At 52.6% G+C, this 25,303-nt stretch overlaps 1 protein-coding gene across 2 annotated transcripts; it reads left to right on the top strand.

Moving 5' to 3' along the window:
• Positions 1 to 2,652: 2,652 nt before the first annotated feature.
• On the top strand, positions 2,653 to 25,035 carry Tsc22d4 (TSC22 domain family member 4). 2 transcript variants are annotated; one of them, XM_041648723.1, is made up of 6 exons: positions 2,653 to 3,101; positions 3,521 to 4,539; positions 7,545 to 7,705; positions 14,744 to 14,792; positions 18,808 to 19,116; positions 24,660 to 25,035. In XM_041648723.1, exons 2-6 carry the CDS (start codon positions 3,796 to 3,798, stop codon positions 24,900 to 24,902), a joined length of 1,506 nt encoding a protein of 501 aa, XP_041504657.1. In that variant the 5' UTR covers positions 2,653 to 3,101; positions 3,521 to 3,795; the 3' UTR covers positions 24,903 to 25,035. The 2 variants fall into 2 exon arrangements, with proteins under 2 accessions (XP_041504657.1, XP_041504656.1); XM_041648722.1 differs by lacking the exons at positions 18,808 to 19,116; positions 24,660 to 25,035 and adding an exon at positions 15,084 to 15,762 and having other exon boundaries at positions 2,675 to 3,101.
• Positions 25,036 to 25,303: the final 268 nt, after the last annotated feature.

The following is a 25,303-nucleotide window of genomic DNA, read 5'->3' as shown; positions in this document are numbered from 1 at the left end:
AAATTTTCCACGGGTGTCAGGTGAGGCTTATACTTGTAATTTTTGAATAGTGGCAGAAGGATCAGGCAGGCGTTCACTTGGCTACTCACTTGAACTATAGAAGACCCTGTCTTTAGCCGGGTGGTGGTGGCTCACGCCTTTAATCCCAGCATTCGGGAGGCAAAGGCAGAGGGATCTCTGTGAGTTCGAGGCCAGCCTGGTCTACAACAGCTATTTCCAGGACAGGCACCAAAGCTACATAGGAACCTTGTCCCAAAAAAACAAAACAAAACAAAAACAAAAACACAAAAAAAACAACCCTGTCTTTAAAAAGAAATTATGTGAGCGTTTCCTGCCTCTGCCTCCTAAATCAGCTCTGAGATTAATGGTGTATGCCGTCGCCACCACCTGAGTCTTATGTAGCCGAGGCTAGCCTCTTAGTCATTCTGAACCTCTTAGAATGCTGGGATTAGAGGTGTGTACCACTACACATGGCCAACTTGTGCTGGAGATGGAACCCAGGCTTCATTTATATGAAGCAAGCACCCTACTAAAACCAGACCCCCAGCCTAACCGAGGATTCTCCCTTCTTTCCGTCTGTCTGTCATCTGTCTTTTTGCCGCTATTGAAAACAGGATCTCACGTAGCTGCGGCTGCCTCTAGGTCACCTCCCAAGATCTGGGGTTTATGGACTTGTACATGTACTGCCACACCCAGTTAGGACTTAAGAACAGTTTTGTTTGAGTAAAATTAATGAGAACCCATCTCCTTCCCAACTCCCGAGTGACAGCAGATGCCGCCTTTCGATCCTGCTTTGGATGAAAGGCTCCCACTCAGAATGCCAGTTACCAGTGCCAAGACAGAAAAATGGCAGTTGGGAGTTTGTTTCTTCTTGCCAGGCACCGAGCAGACCCTTTGTGTGTGTGAATTCTCCCTCATAATGATCAAGGGATAGTATGGGAGAGGGAAAGGGTAGGAGGTGGGGAGGGGGTCTATGCCTGTGGCCAGCTGGGACTGGTCCTCAGGGACACCTGTGGGGTAGTTTCGTGGTCACAGGCACGTGTCCGACCATAGTGGGGAAATACAGTCGAGCAAGCTCATCTTCAGATCTACCTTTGTGTGTAGCTGACGAACAGAGGAGAACATAGATGACTTTGTAGCGATACCTGTTGGGGGCTGAGGAGATGGCGCTCAGCAGGTAAAACGCCTTGCTGCACAAGTGTGAGGACTTGAGTTCAAATCTTCCAGCACCCGAGTAAAAAGCCAGGCATGGCCATATGTGCCTATAACCTCAGTGCTGTGGAAGACAGAGACGACAGAATTACTGTGGCTTGCTGGCTGCTAGCCAAGCTCTTCCCTCAGGAGAGACCTTGTCTCAGAGGAATAAGGTGGAGAGTGATAGAGGACACCCAATGTGGTCCTCTAGCTAACAAACACACAGGTGTGTGCAATTGCACACGCATGCGCACATATGCCACAGAGGCCTCCATCCTACTACCAATAGCCTTTTTAGATATTCTGCTTCTCCATTTCCTGGTCTAAGAAAGGGAATAACACTGTATCACAGATTGAATTTCAAATACAGGGACAGAGCCCGGCTGTGGTGGTGCACATCTTTAATCCTAGCAGAGGCAGGCCGATCTCTGAGTTCAAGGCCAGTCTGGTCTACAAAGCGAATTCCAGGACAGTCGGGGCTTAGAGAAACCCTGTCGTGAACCCCTCAACATATAACAATGAGACAAATACAGGAACAGTATAGACACGATGGCTCAGTGGGTAAAGGCACTTGCCGCTAAACCAGATGGCTGGCACTATTCCATCCTGGGACTTACATGGAGGAAGAACCGATTCCTGCAAGCTGACCTCCAAATGCAAACACACACACACACACACACACACACACACACACACACACACACACAGACACACGCTACAAAAAATCAAAGACTGCAGCAGGATCCGAGCAAAAGGTATTGGAGGGATGAAACACGATTGGGTAGAGCTGATAATTGTCACAAGTCCATGATGGCGTGCGTGGGCGTTCATTATCCTATTTCCTCTACTTTGGGGCATGTTTAAAATTTTTCATAACCACCCGCTTTTGAAAAAGGGTAGGGAGGGGAAGTTTCTCGTGAAGTTATGGTGAAAACCAGTGACTCTGTGACAACCACAGCCACTCGGTAATATTTACTAGGTATTTAAGGACCGCCAGGTACCTAGGACTCGTCTGGCACGTTCCCCGCGACTCTTTTTGGCGAGCCTGCGGACCAATGGCAGCAACAGCCTACAAGAAGGGAATCCCTGGCCTCCCGCAGGCTCCTCCTATTTTTCTCCGCCCTCCACGCCCCTCCTTCCGAGGAAGAGCTGGCTGGGTCCCGGCAGGTGTAGGGTTAAAGCAGCCAGTTTGGGGCCGCGGCAGCAGCAGCAGCAGCAGCAGCAGCAGCAGCAGCAGCAGCAGCAGCAGCAGCAGCAGCAGCAGCAGCAGCAGCAGCAGCAGCAGCAGCGAGCAGCGGCGGCGGCGGCGGCGGCGGCGGCGGCGGCGGCAACTGTAAGCTGCGGCTGCGGCTGTGGCAGGCCTGGCTCCGGGCCAGCTGGCACGGAGCCTCAGGAGGGAGGAGGGAGGAGGAAGAGGGGAAGGAGGAGGAGAGGAGCAGTGAGCAGGCCCGAGAAGGCAGGACTTCCTGGTGTGGGGGTTGTCAACAGCCCAGAAAGAGAGAGGCCAAGACCGAGACAGAGACGGAGCGGAGCAGAGGAGCCCAGAGTTACATCCAGTGGGGCCACGTGGGAGGAGCCTTGAGAGAGCCACTCAAGGGACCTGGAGCCGACGGGGGGCTGAGCCGCCCCCTCCCACAGCGACCGGGAAGACCCGCGGAGTGTTAGCCGAGGCCGAGCCTGGGCTCCGCCGTGGACGCGCCGGTTTCTTCTCGTCTCAACTGCAAACTTTCCACGGGGATGCCTGGCAGAGTGAGATGCAGACGCCGGGGAGCACTAGGTAGCCCTTGACTGCCGTCTGCCGTGGCCTGCATTGCCCGGGGGCCCAAGAGGCCCTAGGGGAAAAAAAAAGGACGTCTTTAGTCCCCAGGTCCTCTCTCCAGCTCAGCTCGGTGGCCGAGGCCCGAGAGGTAGGTAGGACTCCCGGGCTGGGCGGGGCGCTTGGCTTGGCGGGCAGTGCCTAACCAGCGATGGGGGAGTCGGTGGGGGTGGGGTGGGCTTGAGGCCCAGCCGAGGCCTCAGGGTGGCCCTTTCAGGGGAGGAGCCGGTTCACCCCTTTGCCCCTGGCCCTGGAGACCCGTGTTGGGGACGACTTTGGATCTCAAGCAAGAAATATCCAACTTTGGGTCCCAGCTGCTTCTTCCTGTTCTGGGTGCTCTGAATTCGGTCCCCTCTGTTCGAGTCTGTCATCTCTACTTGTCTCTGGGTCTCTAGTGACTTTCATTTTCCTCCCCCAGTCGGCTCCCCCGAGAGGAAGCCCCGGAGGTGGTTTGGCCCCTGCTTTTCTTTTGCTCACGTTCTCTCTCTCTCTCTCTCTCTCTCTTTACAGTTTGCAAGCTCAGCTCTGGGGTTTCGGCAGCGACAGCAGCAGGAAAAACCTGCCTCTGCCCCCTCCCCCCTCCCACCACCTCCCCCCCCCCCGTACTCCAGTTACTAACCAGGCACCCCCAGTTCCCACAAGGCCCTCCTGCCATGTCGGACCCAGACGTCCCCAGGGGCCCCGATGTCCCTGCCATGTGGCCCCCTTGTTCCAGAGGTGCCTGAGCCCCTCTGCAGGAGCCCAGCCCCTCCCCCACCCGAACCTAGTCCGGAGCCCCAGGGACCATGAGTGGTGGTAAGAAGAAAAGTAGTTTTCAGATCACCAGCGTCACCACGGACTATGAGGGCCCAGGAAGCCCAGGGGCTTCGGATCCCCCTGCCCCACCAGCTCCCGCTGGGCCCCCGCCCCGCCTCCCCAATGGGGAACCCAACCCTGATCCAGGGGGCAGGGGCACCCCCCGGAATGGCTCCCCGCCACCTGGAGCCCCTGCCTCCCGTTTCCGGGTGGTGAAGCTGCCCCAAGGCTTGGGAGAGCCTTATCGTCGAGGTCGGTGGACGTGTGTGGATGTTTACGAGAGAGACTTGGAGCCCCCAAGCTTCGGCCGGCTTCTGGAGGGAATTCGAGGGGCCTCAGGAGGCACCGGAGGCAGATCATTGGATTCTAGGTTGGAGCTGGCTAGCTTGGGCATAAGCACCCCTATTCCACAGCCAGGCCTGTCTCAGGGCCCCACCTCTTGGCTCCGCCCGCCCCCCACTTCTCCTGGACCACAGGCCCGCTCCTTCACAGGGGGGCTGGGCCAGCTGGCAGGGCCTGGCAAGGCCAAGGTAGAGACACCCCCGCTGTCGGCCTCTCCACCCCAGCAACGCCCCCCAGGGCCTGGGACTGGAGATGGTACTCAGCCCCAACCCTCTCTGAGGGTAGAAGTGGAGTCTGGGGGTTCAGCAGCCGGAACCCCTCCACTGTCGCGGAGAAGAGATGGAGCAGTTCGGCTGAGGATGGAATTAGTTGGTCCAGAGGAGATGGGGAAGGTAAGAGAACGGGTTTTCAGGGTCAGGGAGACCCCGGAAGGGGGCGGGACCTGTTGTACCCAGTTGTTGCCTGACTTCTATCCTGGGCCTCCTTGCCTCCACTTCCATCCTGTCCTTCCCTCCTCCTCTGTCACCTATTGGTTAGGGCAGAAAGTCCCTTTTCCCTTTCAGCATTTGGTACACTGAAAACCTTTTCTTTCCCAGCTTCCCTGCCTTCTATATTCCCTTCCTTTCTCTTCTTTCTCCTCTCTCTCTCTCTCTCTCTCTCTCTCTCTCTCTCTCTCTCTCTCTGGCCTTTAAATTGTTGCCCTCGGCCTTGACTGTTTCCATAAAGCCTGTGGCATATGTGGCCTGCCCACTTGAGCCTTTCCCTTCTCTGGCTCCAGGTGATGAGGGTGGAGGCTCTGGCTGGGTGACTGGCTAGGCGCTGGAGGGGAGGAGCTGGCAGGGTTTTGGGGCAGCCATAAAAGGTAGGCATTCCTCTGGGTCTTTATTCTTCCCACCAGCCACCAGCCCAACCCCCGTTTTTTGCCTTGTTGCAGTTTCTCTGAGGAATTGGGGTCGGGGAAGCACGTATCTCTTTTAATTTAAGTCATCTCAGTACCCTGCACCTGGCCTTCTCCAGGAGTGACAGATGGGGTGACCTCAGCAACCATGGGGTGGGAGGTGGGGAAGCAGGAGGCAAGGGGTTAAATCCTCTGTTTCTGCTTCCTGTCTCCAAAAGAGGAAGCTGCCTGCAAGTCTGGGCTGGGGGCAGGATGCCGACTCCCTGTGTGTGTGTGTGTGTGTGTGTGTGTGTGTGTGTGTGTGTGTGTGTGTAGGAGGTTGAGCGAATACTTAGGGATGAGAGAAAGAGTTGGATGTTTCTGCTGTGGAGAAAATAACACCTTGGCTGCCAGGAGGAGGCTGGGGTGTGAGGTTGAAGGTTCTGTCCCTTCCTGGCCATGGGCTCAAACCACAGTGTAAAAATATCTTGAGCCCGAGCCTTGTTAGAACTGGTTAAGACCAGCTCTCCCACCCTCTCCTGGCCTTCAGCTTGCCATTTCACCATCGAAACTTCCCATCTTTCTGAAATGGGGTGGGGTTTTTTGTTGTTGTTTTTCGGTTTTTTTTGGGGGGGTCTCCTGGATAAACTGCCGTTGGCCTGGTCTATGTCCCTACTCTCTTAGGGCAAGTTTGTCTGTGGCTCTTTACACTACTTTCATTACATTTATTTAATTTATGTGTGAGCGTGTGTGGGCACATGCATGCCTTGGCATGCGCGTGGAGGTCAGAGGACAACTTGGGGGTCAGGTCAGTCCTCCTGCCATGTATGTCCTGCTGTGTGAGATCAGACTCAGGTTGTCGAACTTGGCAGCAGGCCCCTCTACTCCCTCAGCCGTCTCGACGGCCCTCTTTGCTCTACTTTGAAGCCTGGCCTGAGCCTCCTTTAGGTTTGTAGACCCTGTCTCTCTCACCACAGTACCCCCAACCCCCCTTCCTTCCTCCCAATCTGCCCTGATCATTTCCTGTCTGCTTGTAACTGCCGCCCTTTCCCCGCCTCAGACTTTGTCCCTCATTTGGTCCCATGGTCTCTCAAAACTGAGGGGAGTTGAGGAGGACAGGGGTGAGTGGCGACGGTGCCCCCTCTCCCGCACTCTGCACCTCTAACCACTGTGGAGACTCTCCGGGGGGGGGGGGGGGGCCCTCACAGAGGCCTCTTGTCCAGTTCCTGTCACCTCTATCCTTTGACGGCTGCTCTCCCAGCTGCTGCCTGTTGGGTTCAGGAGCCCCATACCCAGGCCCCGCCCTCCCTTCCCATTTTCGCAGAGCTCCCACCCCACCCCCAGAAAGGCAGAGTCTTTGGATCTCATCCCTAGTCCTAGAAGTTGGAGAGAGGAGGCCACCTCCGGGGGTGGGGGGGTAGGGGGTGTGGAGATGCAGTTTCTGAGGGTTCATTCATTTCTGCAGACCACAGAGCAAATTCACCTTCCAGCAGGGGAGACACAATAAATACCTCTAACTTTCGAATCCCACTAGATTCTCTAAAAAATGAAACTGTTGAGTGGACCAGGAAGCAGTGAGGAAGTGTCTCTGTAAGGAACTGATGGAGGAGTGGGTTTCAAGGAGGCACAGGACTGGGGGAAGCTGGAGGCAGGAGGACAAGTTCAAGGCCAGCCTGGCCTACTTAGCAGGTTCTGGGTCAGCTTAGGCTACAGAGTGAGATTTCTTCACAGAAAAGAAGGTTGGGGCAGGAGGAGCCCTGAGGATGCAGCTCAGTTAGTCTAGCGCTTGCCTGAGCATATGCAGAGGAGTTTGGTCCTAGCGTCTGGTGCTTACAGCTGCAGCCTCTGGGAGGCGGAGACAGGAAGCTAAGTAGTTCAAGGGCATCTTCAGCAATAGGTTGAGGCCAGCCTGAGCTACAGCGGACCTTATTTCAGAAAAGATACTTGCTGGGCGGTGGTCGTGCACGCCTTTAATCCCAGCACTTGGGAGGCAGAGGCAGGTGGATCTTTTGGAGTTTGAGGCCAGCCTGGTCTACAAGAGCTAGTTCCAGGACAGGTTCCAAAGCTACAGAGAAACCCTGTCTCGAAAAAACCAAAAAAAAAAAAAAAAAAAAAGAAAAAAAAAGAAAGAAAGAAAAAAGGGAAAAAAAGATGCTCACTGTCTAAGTACAGTGTTCTCTATTGGGAGTCCTGGCTGAGGGTGAGAAGGAGTGTCCTTTTTAGATACCCCTTGTCTCACCTCCCCCCAGTACCTGCCTATTGTGTCTAGCAAGTCTGGAAGAGGGAAGGGCTTTAGGGCTAGGAAGAGGTGGGAGTAGTGGAAAGGGAAGAAGACACCTAGATAAGAGCTCCTCCTCCCCCAACACTGAACTGTGTCCCTAGTGTCCCCCTTCCCCATTCCACTCCTTTTATTTCAGTGCTGGGGATGAGGCCCACTGGTATGCTAAGCTAGCACTCTGCCAACGGAGCCGTGGCCCCAGCCCTCATCCCATGTGATGGTTCCCACTCCTCTGCCTCCAGGTGCCTCCGATCGACTCCCGCCCCAACTCCCCAGCCCTCTACTTCGATGCCAGCCTGGTCCACAAGTCTCCAGACCCCTTTGGAGCCGCAGCAGCCCAGAGCCTCAGCCTGGCTCGTTCCATGTTGGCCATCAGTGGTCACCTGGACAGTGATGACGACAGGTAGGTGGGCTCCTTCTGTGTCCTGGGAGACATGAGGGTGACGCCCAGTGTCATACCTGCAGGGCTCTCCCTGGTATATACCCCTCTCCCTAAATGAACTTGGACAGGGACTTGGCAAACGAATCTCGCAAGGGTATAATCGCTGGGTGAAGTTCATGTAGGACCCAGTTCCTTTCTGTGGAGAGAGCTGGGTGGTCCTCCTGGGCTCAGGACTATGAAGTCAGAGTTTTTTAGTTAGAAGGAGTCATTGTTGTCAGACTTCAGAGCTCTTGCAGATCTAGAGGTCATCTCCCAGCCTTAGGAATCAAATCCATTGGCCCACATACTGAGACAAGAATAGAAAGCGGGGGTGGGGAAGGTGGTGATGGTAGCTCTGGGAGGCAGAGGCAGAGGCAGGTGGATCTCTGTGAGTTCCAGGCCAGCTTGGTTTACAGAGCGAGTTCCAGGACAGACAGACCCTGTCTCACAAGATAAAACAACAACAACGAAAACTAGAAAATGTGGAGGGGGCAGGCAGAGACAGCTGGGGGTGTGGCTCAGCAGGTGGAGTGCTTGCTCAGCGTGCCCAAGGCCTTGGGTTCAATCTCCAGTGCTGCACAAACCCTTCGGAGCCAGTATAGACAATATCATACCCTCTCTCAAAAAAAAGCCCAACATATATATATAATGAATAGGCAACTGATACCTTCTTCATTTGCATCTCCCTTTGCTCCCATCACCAAGGGGAAAAAGGATGCTTTCGTGTCCTTCATGACTGTGACATGACATCTTTATAATCTATGCAGACCACATTAGGGTCCAAGAATATCTAATTCCAAGGAAGTCTTGCCTGCCCAGTGTGGTTGGTCCTTTGGTGCACATCTGTGATCTAGAATTCAGAAGTGGGGAGTGGGATTTCAAGGCCAACCTGGGCTTATATAGGAGACCCTGTCTCAAAAAAAATAGTGGGAGACACTGAGTGTGGTACCTCAACCCTGTAGTCCCAGCACTGGGGAAGCTGAGGTAAGAGGATCAGCATGGATTAAAACCAGCCTGGAGCAGGGTGTAGTAGTGCATGCCTTTAATTGAGAGGCGAATCTCTGAGTTTGAGACCAGCCTGATCTACAGAGTGAGTTCCAGGACAGCCTGGGCTACATAGTGAATTCCAGAGCTGCTCTACCGTCTGCAAACAAAACAGAACAGCAACATCAAATTGTATGCTGGGGTCTGGGAAGTAGCTTGCTTGGTGGAGAACTGGCCTAGCCTGTGTGAAGCCCCAGATTCCAGGCGGTTGCATTGACTAGGTTGATAGTGCCCGTTTTATGATCCCAGCACTGGGGTGGGGGTGGAGGCAGGAGGATCAGAACTGCAAGGTCATCCTCAACTGTGTAACCAGCCTAAGGGCCAGCCGAGAACATATGAAGCCGTATCCAAAAAACCAAAACCAACCAAACAAACAAAGAAACAGAAAAGAAGAAAGAAAAAGAGAAGGCGGTGGGAGGGGAGGAAGGAAGGAATTGATGTAAAGCTCTGTCCTCTCAGCGGATGTGACAAAGAGGCCTAGGAGGAGCTTGCCTACCACATCCACATCCTCTCGGCAGTGCCTGGCGGCAAAGGGGCAGCAGAGAGAAAGCAGCTCTGCTGGCTTTGTTGGGGGTGGATGCTTCATTTGGTGGCATGGTGGGCCCACTCTTGCTTCCAATATTTGTAGTCATAGCTAGGAGCAGGGGACCTAGCAAGCCTCCAATTTTATTGGAGCTCCAGGAGAGATGGGACTTCCTGTTGGAGTCCCTTGAAGGGAGGGACTTCCTGTTGCAAAGGCAATGAAAAGCTGGTACTAAAAGAGCAGGTGTCTCCAGAAGACCGTAGATGCAGGTTGTAGCTTCTCACCTTCCTCCTCAGTGCTGCCACACTCTGGAGTTAGACCCAGGCCCAGGGAAGAAAAGAGGCCTGAGGCCTGGTGAGAGAGTTGGGACGGACAGGGAAGGAGAAAGGGGTGGCCAGGAATAGGTAAGCTGGGGGACAAGGGCTTGGTGCTGGGCTGGGCAGGGAAAGGCAGGGTAGCTCCTAAACTGCCTTCCAGCTGGCTCAGGAATGTGTGAGGTGTGAGGTCAGCCAGGGCCAGAGAGTCACCTGCCCCCCTGGGATGCTATTCTCAGCACTTCCCACCCGCTGCCCCTCCCCCCCCCATTTGGAAGTTCCCTGGCAAAAAGGCTCCATGTCCCTCCTCTACCCCAGTCTCAGCCTAGCCTCTGACTTTCTCTGTCACAAAGGGTTCTACCTGTTGAAGCGGCGATAACACTTTCTTTTGACTGGTCCCCTCCTCCCATCTCTGTCCCACCCCCTCTGCACGCCCTAGTCTGACCGGTTGCTCCCAGCCTTCAAGGCTCTGGGGCTTTGGCCCAACCCAGCCCCTCATGCCTCACCCTGCTGGGCCAGCGGGTTTGGGTTGGGCCATCCTCTACCCCCTAGGAATGGGCCGGGTAGACCCCACCTCACCTGTCTGGTGTGTCTCCTGGGTTCCAAGTGGCAGGACATTTCCCTTTGGAGGGGGAAAATGGGTAATGGTGTTAAGTACTGAGGAGCTGGGGTGCTTGCCCAGTGCTTTTGTCTGCGATGGGAAAATAGGGTGCTGGTGAATTCAGACTGTTTGTGCTTGGAAGGTCTGTGATCCCACACTGGATGGGAGATAGTAGTGATCAAGCCTGAATGAGTGATCAGGCTTGTTAATGGTTCAAGGCCATGTAGGAAAAAGCCCCGTAGTTTTGTCTGGTGTTTTCCTCTGGGTCTAGTGCTTCTTTTTGTTGTCTGTTTCTTATTTTGCTTTGCTTTTGGCTTTTTGTTGTCCTGGAGGTGTGAGCAGAGACAACCACTGAGCTCCACGCCAAAGCCCCACCCCTCCCTATTTTCCTCGGGTTTTGGTTTTTAACTTTTGGACAGGGTCTCACTAAGTTGCCCAGGCAGGCTTGAGCTTTTTAATGTCCTCTTCTTCCTTTAGCCTCCTGAGGAACCGAGATGACAGGCGTGTTGCCCCACGGGGCCTCTCCAGTGTTCCTCTTTCGCATATGTGCATTCGTGTCGCATTTGTGTGCACGAGAGTGTGCACCTGTGTGGGTGCACGTAGGACAGCTTTGATGGTTACACCTCAGGCACTGTGTGCGTGTGTGTGTATGTGTGTGTGTATGTGTGCTATTGGCCTGGGTCCCAATGAATCAGCCTGTCTGGCTGACTAACGAGACCTAAGGATTCTCTGTCACTCCAGAGTTGAGATGATGACCATGGGTCACTACCCTTGTTTTTTTTTTTTTTTAAACTTGAGTTCTGGGGCTCAAACTTGGTTTTTTTTTTTTTAAGACTTATTATTTATTTATTTATTTATTATGTATAGTGTTCTATCTGTATGTTTGCTGGCCAGAAGAGGGCACCAGATCTCATTACAGATGGTTATGAGCCACCATGTGTGGGACCCCTGGACCCAGGAACTCGACCTCTAGAAGAGCAGTCAGTGCTCTTAACCTCTGAGCCATCTCTCCAGCCCTCAAACTTGGGTTCTTATGTCTTTATCACAGCATTTTACCCACAGAGCCATCTCCCTGGTCCCCGCTAACTTAATTTTTTTTCACATATTTATCTGTGAATGTGTGTTTATATGTACACGTTAGCGTAGATGCGTGCCACTGTGTGGACAGAGAGGTCAAAGGTCAGAACGGTTTGTTTTCCCCTCCCACCCTCTAGATCCTGAGGGTCCAAATCAGGTCATTATTATCTGTGGATAATTATTATCTTTACCGGCTAAGCCATCTGGTTGACCCCTCCTCATGCTTACCTCATGAATTTAAAAGCAGTCCCGTGATCCCTCATTTTGCAGATGAAAGCAGTGGGGTGAGAGGAAAGGGTTTTGTTAGCTGTCAGAAGGTCACTCAGTCAGTGAACCTGGGTCTCGCTCTGCAACCACAGTCTCCTGTTGGAATGTGTGTGTCCCTAGAGAACAGGCGGTGGCAGCTGGCAGCGGTCCTTAGGACGTCCTCTTGCTGAGACAGAGGCAGGGGCAGCTCCGTAACTGGGGCAGGCAGCCAGCCCCTCTCCCTCCCTGCCAGAGCTGCTCTGCCTACCCCCAGAGGCACCACAGAATTGGATCTAGGAGAGGGTGTAGACAGGAGTGCTGGATACCACTCTTTTGGCCTCAGGCCCAGATTCTGAATGCGCCCAGAACATACGTCGGGAGCTAAACTGGCCAATATCCCCAGAATCTGAATGTCCCCAACACTTGACCTTCAGAGGCAAAGACCCGCCTCAAGAGCTGCCCTCTTCCCAAGGGTCCTGAGAGGTCGCGTCTTCAGTTCACTGTGCACCAGAAAACCCCCAGGGGGCGCCATTTCCCTTTGAAGTCATGGCCAGGCCTGTGTTGGAAATTGTGCCGGTTTTTGGGGCGCTGTCTCATTCTCATGCACACAAAGTTGTGTAGCGACTTGTGGCACTTGCCCTTCCTGCCCCCAGCCTTGCCCGAGAAGTCCAGGGTAGCCCTTGCCAGAGCCCTCATCCCGGTGAGTCTTTAGGGCTAGAACGGCATAGGGGAAGTGCTCTCAAAAACGGCTCTAGACAAACACAAGATAGGCATCAGTCGGCCAACAAATGTTGCTGGTTGTATTATTTCTTTATTTCTGGCAAGGGCAGAAGATTTAACTTGGCACCTCTGCCTGAGTGTCCGCCAAGCAGGGCTGACACCTCTCTTCTGGTACATCTGTCCATCTTTGGCGGCTCTATTGGAGGAAGGGTGTCGGGTTTTTAATTCTATAGCCCGCTCTCCTCCCAGGTACTGTGGGTCGGCATGGCTTGAGAACAGATTTGACGCTGGCGAGTTGGCACTCCTGCCTCCATTGTGTGTGTGTGTGTGTGTGTGTGTGTGTGTGTGTCACTCGTGACTTTGTATGCTTGCACACTCGTGTGTGCCCAGGTGCAATATGGCAGGCTTGTGGAGATCAGAGGACAGCTTGCTCTTCTTGCTTTCCACCATGTAGGTTCTGGGAATGGTGCTCAGGTTGTCAGGGGTAGTGGCCAGAGCCTTTACCCATGAGCCCTCTGTCCATCTCCCTCCATCCTTACACATGTTCTCTGTCCCTTTGGGGGCTCCAGGTGTCCCCAGTCACTAATATTCAGCTATTCAGCTCTTTCTAGCCCGGTCACCCCCATGGTTGTCCTACCTGTCAGCACCTCCTGCACTCAGAGCTTGGCCAGGAAATGGAAAATTCCCAGCTCCCTTTCTGATAGCAGGGCCTCCTGCAAGGGTCACCTTGGACTTAGTATAGTAGGAAAGCAGGTTGGGGCCTCACAGCCAGTGTGAGAAGGACTACAAGAGAGCCAGCTATCTATGAATGGAGCCAAGTGTGCACCCTGGTTCTGGGAGGGAGCAGGGTTGGAGATCCCTGCTTCCCAAGGGAAGCAGAAGGGAGGTTTAGGTAACTGAAACAAGAGCCTGCCTCCCCCCGTCTCTGGTGGTCAAAGAGGAGATACTGGAGGCCGGAGCAGAGCAAGGGGATCCTCGAAAGTCCTGGGTGACCAGAGGGGCTTGAGAGAGAACTAGATACTAGATTTTCTGACCTGGTGCCAGTCAGGAGCCTGAGCCCTGGGGCGTTTGAGCCAGCCATGAGTTGCCCTCTGGTGGCCACAGACCAAACTGCAGCCAGGCCTTACTACTGATTTAGGTTTCTGCTCTTCTATCCAATGTCCCGTGTCAGCCTTTTTTTTTTCTTTCCTTTTGCCTTTTCTTAAGTCCTGACCCATTCCAAAACCTCCACATCCAAGTCTCAGATCCTATACAGACTGCCTTTGATTCGCCGGGACTTGGAGGAGGGTTTTTTTGTTTGTTTGTTTGTTTTTGTTTTTTGTTTTTCGAGACAGGGTTTCTCTGTGGCTTTGGAGCCTGTCCTGGAACTAGCTCTTGTAGACCAGGCTGGTCTCGAACTCACAGAGATCCACCTGCCTCTGCCTCCCAAGTGCTGGGATTAAAGGCGTGCGCCACCATCGCCCGGCTGAGGAGGGGCTTTCTGTCGCTATGGAAACTATTCCTAATTTTTTTCCTTCACTGAAGGAAGTGGGGGCCCCTCTGCCCTGGGTTGCAAGAGCCACCCAGGATGTATATATTTTGGATTAGGTGGGGTGTGTTCATAAATACGTTTTCCCCACCCCCTGTCTATTTGCTCTCCCTGAGGGAAAGCTGAGGCGGGCCGTGGTTAGTCCAGACAGGACAGAAAGGAAGGCATAGGTAGGGGACAGGTCTCCTAGGCTCTCGCCTTCAAGCCCCTCCCCACGCCCGCCTCCTTGCCTCGTAACCCCTCCTCCACCCAAGGCTCACCAGCTGACTTCACCTCCCCTTCCCCTCCAGTCTGGGAGTGGTGCCAGGGTGAGAAGGGGACACTGGCACAGACCATGTGTGTCTGGGAATTCCCGCCCACTGTGGAGCCAAGGGAGGGGGTCCCCGTGTCCCTGAGGAACCAATAGCAGCTGCGCCTTGCCCTGAGGGGGAGGGCAGGGTGTATATCTCTGAGGCCAGCACTTGGTGGGTCCTGACTCCTCTCTGCCTGCCTGGCATCCACCAGACGCTCCTCTGCCCAGGGGGGCTCTGAGCCCCCCAGGCATTCCCTCTGACACAGCCTTGGGGTTGGGAGTGGATGCTGATGCTTACCTCAGGAATGTCCCAGCCTGGGGTCTCCGTGAAGTCCTTGGTATCATCGTATGAGACTCGAGTAGTGGGGATGGCGCCAGGGGCACCCCGAAAAAGGGGCTGTGTGTCTTCCCCATGCTCCCCACGGGGGTCATCCCCCATCCGAGGGGCACTGGGAGCTCCTACCCATCAGGGCCTGGGGGGATCTGGGCAGAGACCTTCATCCCGCCGGGGGATGGACAAAAGCCTCCTCCCTCTGATCCTCTACTGTCACAGGTACCTAGGGCGCGGGGTAGGGTGTAGGCTGGGCCTTTAGAGCAAGGAGCACCTGGAAGGCAGTAGCAGAGCTGACTTGGGGCTCCTCCTCTTCAACTTGTACCTCCCCGTGTCTTCTCCAGTGGTTCCGGAAGCCTGGTTGGCATCGACAACAAGATTGAACAAGCCATGGTAAGAAAAGATGTTTGGGTCCCAGGAGCCCCTTGGGCAGCCCCTCTGTCCATCTCTCTTCTCCCCTTACCCAGGAATACAAACTCCTGTTGTCACCCTCCATCTCTGCCTGAGTCCTGTCCCTCGTCCTCTGACCCCCGTGCTGTCCCTGTCCTCCTTTATCCTCTGTCCCCTCCATTGGGGAAAGGGGACTGGGTATCTCATAACTACTCCGTCGAGGTGCCTGGGTAGGAGATGCAGTTGGAGGTGGCTTGGGAGGCCTGATGAGGTCTGTTTGTCCCCGGGGTCCAGGACTTGGTGAAGTCCCACCTCATGTTTGCCGTGCGCGAAGAGGTAGAGGTACTGAAGGAACAGATCCGAGACCTGGCAGAACGCAATGCTGCCCTGGAGCAAGAGAATGGATTGCTGCGTGCCCTGGCCAGCCCGGAGCAGCTGGCCCAGCTGCCATCCTCGGGACTTCCACAGCTTGGGCCCTCTGCACCTAACGGGCCTTCCATCTGAGCCTCCTTTCCCTTACAATGTGCCTTTGGGGGGCTGCCACTGGCTGCTGGGCCTTGTGCCAGCTGCCTGCCCCCTTTTCCGATGTAGCTTTAAATGCCCACACCCAACCCCAACGCCCAGGGATGGGAGTCGAAGGCTCAATATTGGCCTGTCCCGTCCCACCTGGTTCTCCCCAGAGTCCCCAGGCCTTTTAGGAAGAGGGGACGGCCCAGGAGGGGGGTGCTTATCGGGAGCCCCTCATCCATGAAAGAACCTAAGTCCCTCCTTCTTCCCTAGGTATCAGTGTTCTGGGGACCCCCTCTCCCAGCAGTAGATGGCCTGGGTTCTACGCCCCCACCCTACCCTGTCCCCTCCAAGCGCTCCCTCTCCTCTGCCTAGGGGAGGGTGTATGGACAGTATCTTCAACTTTTGGGATTCAGGTTGTTATTAAAATAATAATTATAATTAAAAAAATCTGAAGAAACTTGAATATGGAGGTTGATGTGGTGTTGTGTCCAGATCCCCCAATACACAGACACACACACACAGAGACACACACAGTATCCCTGAAGATCCCAGGTCCACACTGGAGAAGGTGGCTGAAAATGCAGGAATGATCCTGGCCCCTGGAAAGCCTGGCAGGCTGGCCTAAGGAAAGAGGTAGGGGGCGGTGTCTACCCACGTGCTGGTGGTTGGTGGTGTGAGGGGGGGATAACAATGAAGTCTTTGGTGAGTGTGAGGATCCACCCCCAGCTTCCCAGTGTGTCCCCTCTTGTGGGCTGGATCCGGGTAGCTGCTTGGAGGCAGGGCAGGGAACCTTGAATGGGCCCCTTGTCTTAAGGCTGGGTGTGGGCCAGGCTCTTTGGGCACATGGTGCCCTTGCCAGGCCTGGCAGGCCGCCTTGGCTTCCACCCCACCCCTGGCTGGATGAGAACTCAGCCCAGTGGGTGAGCAGGCTCCTCCCGGACCGACCTCCGGGGCTTCTATCCCAGTCAGGTGGAGGCAGCCAAGGAGAAGGACCCCATCTAGTGGAGAGAAAGGCAATAGCAGAGCCTTGAGGGAGAAAGTCTTGCCTTTGGCCATCAAGGAGGAGCACTAGAGGCAGCCCAGCGGATTGGACCTCATATCTTTTTCTGACTCAGGGTGTGGTAGTTGAAACAGGATCTCAGCTGGGCAGTGGTGGCTCATAACTTTAATTCAGCACTCAGGAGGCAGAGGCAGGCGGATCTCAGTGAGTTCAAGGCCAGCCTGCTCTACAAACTGAGTTCCAGGACAGTTAGAGAGAAACCCTGTTTTGAAAAACCAAAAAAGAAAAAAGGAAGGAAAGAAAGAAAACAGGGTCTCATTCGTGTAGGCCAGCTTAGCCTGGTTTCAAACTTACTATATAGTTGAGAATGATCTTGAACGCCTGCCTAATCCTGTGTGCTGGAATTACAGGTATTCATTACTGCTGAGTGAGCTTTGGTCCTTGGTGTGTGTGTGTGTCTGTGTGTGACATGGCATTCACGTGGAGACCAGAGGATAAACTTGAGTATCAGTCTTCACCTCTGACCCCATCTGAGATGGGGTCTCTCTGTTCACCGTTGTGGATGCCAGGTTGGCTGTCCTGCTGCTGGCTTCCTTCTGGGAGCACTGGTATCACAGACATGCGTGCTACTGTATCTGGGTTCTTGGGATCCCAGCTCGGCTTACTAGGGTTGTATGGTCGGCGCTTTACCCACTGAACTGTCACCTCAGCCTTTTGTTGTTTTGATGTAGGATGTCACCTAGCCCATGATGGCCTTGAACTCACTGACTAGCTGAGGCTGATTTTGAGTTGTATCTGTGTGCACATGCGTGTGGAGGCCAGACATTAACCTTGGGTGTCTTTTTCAATCCCTTTCCCACAGGTTTTATTTTTGTCTGTCTTTGAAACAGGCTTTCCTTCTCTGTGCAGCCCTGGTTGTAGACCAGGCTGATCTCAAACTCAGAGAGCCTGCCTCCCTCCCGAGTGCTGGGATTAAAGGGGGTGTGCCACCATGCCTGGCCCACAGTATTTTTTGAGGTAGGCTCTCTCACTGGACCTGGTCCTAACTGATGGAGCTAGACTGACTGGCCCCAGGAGTCCTTTTGTCTCTGTGACCCCACTAGTTCACCGCAGAATGCCAGGGACCCAAGGTCTGGTCCTCATGCTAACTCACGCGGTCCCTTTTCCTAACAGAGCCATCACCCTAACCTGCTGAAACTGGCTTTTAACTTTTTCTCCTCCTACCCCATCTCCTAAGTGTGGGGATTCTGAGCATATACCACCATGCCCATTTTAGTTTTCTGTTTTATCTTTAGTGTGTGTGCGTGTGTGTGCGCGCTGGGTATTTTGCTTGCCCGTACGTCTGCACTGTGTGGCTGCACGGTGCCCACAGAGACCTGAAGGGGGTGCTGGATTCCCTGTAACAGGAGCTAGAGATAGTTGTAAACTAGCATGTGGGTGATGCGGGCTGGGAGCCTGGTCCTCTGGAAGAGCAGCATGTGCTCTTAATGGCTGAGCCACCTCTCCAGCCCTCTCAGATCCACTTTCTGTGAAGCTCATATTCGCTCTCCATAGTACTTACCTTGAAGGACTGTTGTAATGATTAACCAGCAAACTCCACAGACAATGTATCTGGGCTCTTGATCAGCGTCGATTTGATTATCCTGGATCTCAAGCCAGAAGGGACAAGGTCATCAATGATTGACTCGGAAGGCCCCAGAAGGTCCTTGGGGGGTTGGGGCCAGACAGGTCTCACAATGATCTAGAACACTCACTGACTCTAAGTTCTCATCCATTTGACTCCTCTCCCTGTCTCAGGGAGAGGAGGAAGGGCCGGGCATGAGTCACTGGGGGGCACACCCCCTTCGGATTTCTTATTTCTTCCTTCAGTACTGTGCCTGAAGCTCCCCAGAACCCACAGATTCTCTCTGGTGGTGGCCGCTGGCCTACAACCATTTTCCCTTTCAAACCCCAAATGCTGGCTTAGCATCATACTTTGGACGTGTGGTGTCTGGAGAGATGGCCGTGGTCAGGAGATTCTTGAAATGGGTTAGGCGAATTTGGCGAAAAATGACCAGCTGGGTGAGTTCCACAAACACACCACGGCCATGAGATGGACGTTCTGGTTCATGGTATCTGGGCCGTAGCTTTCTGGTTCATGGTATCTGGGCCATAGCAACCCTCACCACTTTGTTCCTCCCGTTCAGTCTCATGGCTAAACAAGACAGGGCAGGAAGTAGGGGTTTAAGAGGGCTTGGAAGGGGCTCTGAGACATGGGGTAGGACAGTCATGTCTGGCTTTGCTGTCTTTACCATGGGGTCTGCTCTCTCTCTCCTCTGTGCCTTATTTCTATTGTTCTGTGTAGAGGGTTGCACACATATCATGGAGTGTGGAAGTCAGCAGGCAACTTTGGGGATTTGGTTTTCTCCTTTCATTGTAGGAGCCATGGCCCATCTCAGGTTTTCAAGCCTACCTGGTAGAGCTTTCACCCGCTGAGGTGTCTCGCCGGCCCTGTGTCTTCTTTCTCAGGTCCAGTTCTGGAAATATAAAACCAAGCCAAGCATGCCCGATCAGCCCAAGAAACATTCACTGAAGGAGAAGACTGCCTCAGACTTTGACCCTTCAAAGATGGTCAAACCCCACAAAGAGCCCAAGGTCTCTGACCTGGATGTCTGCCCAGGGGTGCTTGAACCCTCTGTGTTGGCCACTGTCAAGGACATGCCCGCTGTACCCCGCAAGAGTCGCTCCCTGATGCAGCTGTCCCAGAATGTAGTCCACTCGGTTTCCACGCTGATGGTCTCGGCGCTGCAGTCTGGCTGGCGATTGTGTAAGTGGAAGGTGAGTACCATCCCACCCCCGGCCTGGGTCTCATTCTTCCCTCTGTCCCTTCTCCATCACCACTGGGTTTTTTGTTTGTTTGTTGGTGTCTTTTTGTTGGGTTTTTTTTTTTTTGTTTTTGTTTTTTTTTGAGACAGGGTTTCTCTGTGTAACAGTCCTGGCTGTCCTGGGACTCACTTTGTAGACCAGGCTGGCCTCAAACTCAGAGATCCTCCTGCCTCTGCCTCCCAAATGCTGGGATTAAAGGTGTGCGCCACCACCACCCAGCCCCATCACCATTGTTTTTTTTTGATACAGGGTCTTGTGTAGCCCAGGTTTGCCTTGAACTTGCTATGTAGCTGAGGATAGCCAGAAATTCCTATTTAAATTTATTTCTGGTTATCTTTAAAAATGTTATTTATGTGTATATGTGTATTCCTGTTTGTCTGAATGTGCACCATGTATGTGCAGCTGTCCAGAGGAGGTCATAAAATGTTGTCAACCCCTGGAACCTGGAGTTGCAGGTGGCTGTGAGCTACCTGGTACAGGTGCTGGGTTCTCTGCAAGAACAGCAAATGTTTGTAACTGCTAAGCCATCTCTCCTGCCCCAAGATTTCTATTCTGTTTATTTATCTTAGTTGTTTTTTTTCCCCAAGACAGGGTTTCTCTGTAGCTTCGGAGCCTGTCCTGAAACTTGCTTTGTAGACCAGGCTGACCTTGAACTCATAGAGATCCACCTGCCTCTGCCTCCCCAGTGCTGGGATTAAAGGTATGCACCATCACCACCCCGCTTATTTTGGTTTTTTAAAGACAGGTTCTCGCCACGTACCCTGGCTGTCCTTGAACTCACAGAGATCCTCTTACCTCTGCCTCCCCAGTGCTGGGATTAAAAGCGCTTACTGCTAAACCCTAATCCTCAAATTCCTTTTCTTTTTTTAAAAAAATTCTGTGTGGGGGGCTGGGGAGATGGCTCAGAGGTTAAGAGCACTCCACTGGCTGCTCTTCCAGAGGTCCTGAGTTCAATTCCCAGCAACCACATGGTGGCTCACAGTCATCTGTACTGAGATCTGGCGCCCTCCTCTGGCGTGTGGGCATATATCGAGGCAGAATGTTGTATACATAATAAATAAATAAATCTTTAAAAAAAAATTTCTGTGTGTATGAGTATAGCCGCACCTGTGCCCTAGCATGCCTGTGGCATCTCTTTGTCAGTTTATTTTAATATATTTTTATTTATACACATGCATGCTATGTGTATGCAGGTGCCCATGGAGGCCAGGAGAGGAAGTCAGATCCCTTGTAGTTGGAGTTACAGTCAGTTGTGAGCCTCCCACTGTGGGTGCTGGGAACTGAACCCCAGTCCTCTGTAAGATCAGCAAGTATTCTTAACCACTGAACCATCTCTCCATCCCTTCCACAGGGTCTCTTGTCACTGTTGTAGATGACAGTCTACCTGTCCCGAGAGTTTCTGGGGATCCTCTGTGTCCTTCCACGTCACTGTTGGGGTGCCAGGGTGACAGGTACACGTGCTGCGGTCCCAGTTTTTAACGTAGGTTTTGAGGATCTGAACTCGGGTCTCATGCTCACACAGTAAATACTAAACCAACCGAGCCATCTTTCCTGGCCTGGGACCCTCCTGCCTCCAGCGCCTCCGTGTTGGGATTACTGGCGAGTGCTACCCGGGGCTTCATGGATGCTAGACAAGTTAGACAAGTGTTCTACCAACTAAGCTCCATCCCCGGCTTCCTCCATCCCCTTGTTCAGTCATTTGCGGCACCTCTTCTGTCGTAAAGCCCTGAAGAGACAGTGGCGAGCAAGGTTTACCCAGACCAGGGAGGCCACAGACAGCGTAACAGGTCACGTTGGTTTGATACCCCAGGAGAGTGAGAGTGAAGATAGAGAGGACTTGGGTACCGAAGGAGGGGATCCTATGAAGAACTGGGCATGGGGCATCAAAGACTGCTTCCAGCAATGAAGAGATGGGGAAACTGAGGCCTGAAGGAGTTTTCTTGGCTTGAGGAGAATTAAGGGGAAGTTGGAAGAAGTCAGGGTGTGTGTGTGGCTGTTCCAGGAAGAAAGAATAGCAAGTGTGCATTGGTGAGGGTGTGGGGAGAGGCAGAGAGATGTGGGCATGGGAGTCGGGGTGGGAGAGGAGAGTTGCCTATGTTATGGAAGAGAATGCAGTGATCTTGAGCCAAGGACCGACTTCGACAAGGCAGGATAGATGGCCGGGTTGTAGAATTTGAATTTGTCTATGAGAACAAGAGCCTTGAAGATATTGAAACAGGAGTGGCACAACCATTTTATATTTATTTTTTTTAAGTTTTTTGAGGCGGGGTCTCCTACAGGCTGGTCTCACCATTACTATGTAGTTTGTGATAGTCTCTTGATACCCCTCTCCTGGGGTTACAAGTGTGCACCCCCACACCCAGTTCCCGCGGTGCTAGGGTGAAGCCCAGGGCCCTGTGTTTGTTGTGCAAGCACTGCACTGAGGCACATCTCTGGTTTCTCATTAAAGTAAGCTACAGAAGCCGGGCGGTGGTGGCGCACACCTTTAATCCCAGCACTCAGGAGGCAGAGACAGGCAGATCTCTGGAGTTCGAGGCCAGCCTGGTCTACAAGGCAAATTCCAGGATGGCCAGGGCTACACAGAGAAACCCTGTCTTAAAAAACCAAAGACAAATGAATGATTAGAATGTAGAAATTGAGGACCTACACATGATTTAGTGGTACAGGTGCCATATTGGGAGGGGGTCATAAAAGGACATTAGCTGTAGTCAGTGGTGTGTGCTTGCCTAGCATGTGGAGGTCTCAAGTTTAATCCCTAGTCCTGCTGGGGGTAGTGAGGAAGGAGACAGTGATGGGGAAGAAGCCCACTGATTTGAGACTGCTTTCACAACGAAAGGGTAATGACAGCAATTCTTGTGGTGATCTCAATTTCCGTTGTTAGACGCACACACAGTTCTGCATAGGTGATAAAATTTTGTCGAATTAAGCAGACATGTGTGCATATACATAACACACACAAAGGAAATCCAAGTAGCTCTAGGCATGTCTGTGGACTGGAGGCATGGCTCAGTAGCCAAGAGCACTGCCTGGTCTTGCAGAGGACCTGGGTTTGATTCCCAGCACCCACATGGTGACTCATAACCATCTCTAACTTCGGTCCCAGGGGATCTGATGCTCACTTGTGGTTTTCTCAGGCACCAGGCAGGTATGTGGTACACGTGCATATGTACATAAGCAAACACTCATACACATAAAATAAACAGTGAATTTTTTTTAAGGAATGCACACTGCTTTTGCACAGGATCCCAGTTTGGTTCCCAACACCCACCTAGAGCAGCTCACAACCGTCAGTAACTCCAGGGATCCACTGCCCTCTCCTGGCCTTTGTGGGTACTGCACTCATGTGCATCTTACACCCCCTGTTGTTGTTTTGGTTTTTTGTTTTGTTCAAAGCGAGGGTGGAGAGGGTGTGGGTTTGTGTGTGTGTGTGTGTGTGTGTGTGTGTGTGTGTCTCACTATGTAGCTCTGGTTGTTCTAAAACTCACTGTGTAGACCAGGCTGGCCTTGAACTCACAGAGATCCACCAGCTTCTGCCTCCAGAGTGCCTCTAATCCCAGCACTTGGGAGGCAGAGGCAGGAGGATCTCTGTGAATTCAAGGCCAGCCTGGTTGACAAGAGCTAGTTCCAGGGCAGCCAAGGCTGTTACACAAAGAAACCCTGTCTTGAAAACCAGAGAGAGAGAGAAAGAGAGAGAAACAAACTAGGGATCTCGTAAAACGTGGGATTTCCGAATAAAGTCCCAGGGATGATAATACCCTATGGATAAATTACAGGCTTCAAAATTTTGACCGTCTCATACACAGATAGCATAGCACCTTGTTCAGATATGACCCCAGCACTCTCCCATAGGCAATATAATTGGCGCTGTTACTGCTGCTGTTGCACGTGCTTGTGTGCTTGTGTGGACGCACGAGGGAGCAAGAGTGCCCTTGTATGTGTGCAGGTGCACTAACCTGTGTGGAGGCCAAAGGTTAACGTTGGGTATTTTCCTCTATTACTCTGTTTTTTGTTTGTTTGTTTTTATTTTTCCTTTTTAAGATAGGCTCTCACTGTGTCCCTGGCTGTCCTGGAACTCTCCATGTAGACTAGACCAAGATGGCTTCAAACTCACGAGAGATCTGCCTTCCGACTGCTGGGGCTCTGTGCACTACCACACCCGGCTTCCACCTTAGTTTCTGAGACAGCATCTCTCGCTGAATCTGGAGCTTACAATTGCCCCCAGAATGGCTGGCCGGAGAGTCCCCTTGTGGTCCACCCATCTCCATCTCTCCAGCACTGGGTTGCAGGCATGCACTGTCGTGCTCAGTTTATTGTGTGGTGCTGGGGATCAGTGCTCGGGCCCTGATGTTTGCATAGTAAATACGTTACCCACTAAGCTATTTCCTCTACTCCGATGTTGCACAAAATTTTCCTACTGAAATAAAATAGGTGAAGGGTCTTAGATTATATATACACTATATGTGTGTGTATATATACATACATACATATATACATACACACGTGCATTCCAATCTATTAGCATCTAAAGTTTAATTTAGAAAAGAAAAGAAAAAAACAAGCCAGGTGCCTCAGACCTGTAATCCCACAATTTGGGAGGCAGAGGCAGGTGGACTGCTTCAAGTCTGGTGCCTGTTTGGGGCTCTAAAGTGAGTTCCTGGCCAGCCTGGGTTAACAAGATGAGACTTTGTCTCAAAAGCAAACAAAACAGAAAGGAAAAAAAATGGATTAAGGAAGAGAGGGAAGAGGATGTGAATGAGAGAAAAGGAGAGAGGAAGGAGAGAGAGGAGAAGAAAAGGGAAAATGGTCAGTGCCTAAAATCTCAGTGCTCACAGGCAGAGGCAGGAGGATTATGAGTTCAAACCCATCCTGGGCTATGTGAGACTGTCAAAAACCAGCCCGGCTGGATATGGCTCAATTCTTACCGTGCTTGCCTAGCACAAGGCTCTGGGTTTCATCCTCAGCACCACATGGTAGTTGAGGTAGGGGCTGAAGGATTAGGAATTTAAGACCACCCTTGGCTACACAGCAACTTCTTTCTTTTTTTTAATTTGACATTATTTTATGTGCATTGGTATGAAGGTGTCAGATCCCCAGGAATCAGAGTTACAGACAATTGTGAGCTCCCCTGTGAGCGCCCATGTGGATGCTGGGAATTGAACCCAGGTCCTCTGGAATAGCAGCCAGTGCTCTTAACCACTGAGCCATCTCTCTAGCCCTTGCCTACATAGCAATTTCAAGTCTGGACTTTCCTACCTCTAAATGAGAAGAAGAAAGGAAGGGAAGGAGGGAGGGAGGAAGGAAAAAAAAGAAAATGAAAGAAACGTGTGGAACACGGGCAAACACAAGGGTAGGAAGGACCGTCCCTAATGCAAGCTGAGACTTCCCGGAGCAGGCGGTGCCTGACTAATCTGATGGAGGAGGTAGAACAAGATGAACCCTTTATTATTTGCCGGTCCTTCTACCCTCTGATGTCCCCACATCTCTTTCTTTTGCAGTCTTCTATGAGCTCTGCGTCAATTTCCTCTCGAATGAAGAGCGGGTCGGCCTTGGAGACGCCGGAAGCTGAGATGCTGCGGGAAGTGTACCTGGTACTCTGGGTCATTCGCAAACAGCTGAGAGAGCTGGCCCGTAGGCAGGAGAGGCGCAGGCGGCGCCACATGCGGTCCCACGCGTTCCACACATCCCATCACTCCGATCCATTGCAGGGCCTCAAACAGGACGCCCGAAGTCCCCTCTAGGCAGGGGAGCCCCAGATCCTTAGAAAGCCCCCGACTCACTCTTAAGGAAGGTTGGCAGGTGGGGTTCAAGGCCATCGGGCCAGAGTTGCTGGTGAGGAGACCTTTGACCATACTGTCACCTCGGAAGCCCAAGACCAGGCGAACATACTCCCCTTCTCTTTGTTTATTCGATTTGTGAGAGAAAAGATTATCTAAATATTGAGAAATAAATATCAGATGTTTCTGAATAGGTGGAATTTGTGTTCATGAAGAAGAGAGGCCATAAGGAGCGTTTGGGGCGCGGTAGAGAGAAACACCCACTGAGTGGGGGGCACAGTTGTGCCTGGGAGTAGATCCTAGGTCTCTTTTTGCATATGTCAGAGATGGACAGGTCCTGTTCTTATATCCCCGCACCTCTCCTA

This window comes from Microtus oregoni, unplaced genomic scaffold (genome assembly GCF_018167655.1).
Source record: "Microtus oregoni isolate MIOR12 unplaced genomic scaffold, Mior012 000003F_ref0000135, whole genome shotgun sequence".
NCBI classification, from domain to species: domain Eukaryota; kingdom Metazoa; phylum Chordata; class Mammalia; order Rodentia; family Cricetidae; genus Microtus; species Microtus oregoni.
The sequence above is the reverse complement of the archived record's forward strand: the minus strand, read 5'-3'. Positions and strand labels throughout refer to the sequence as shown.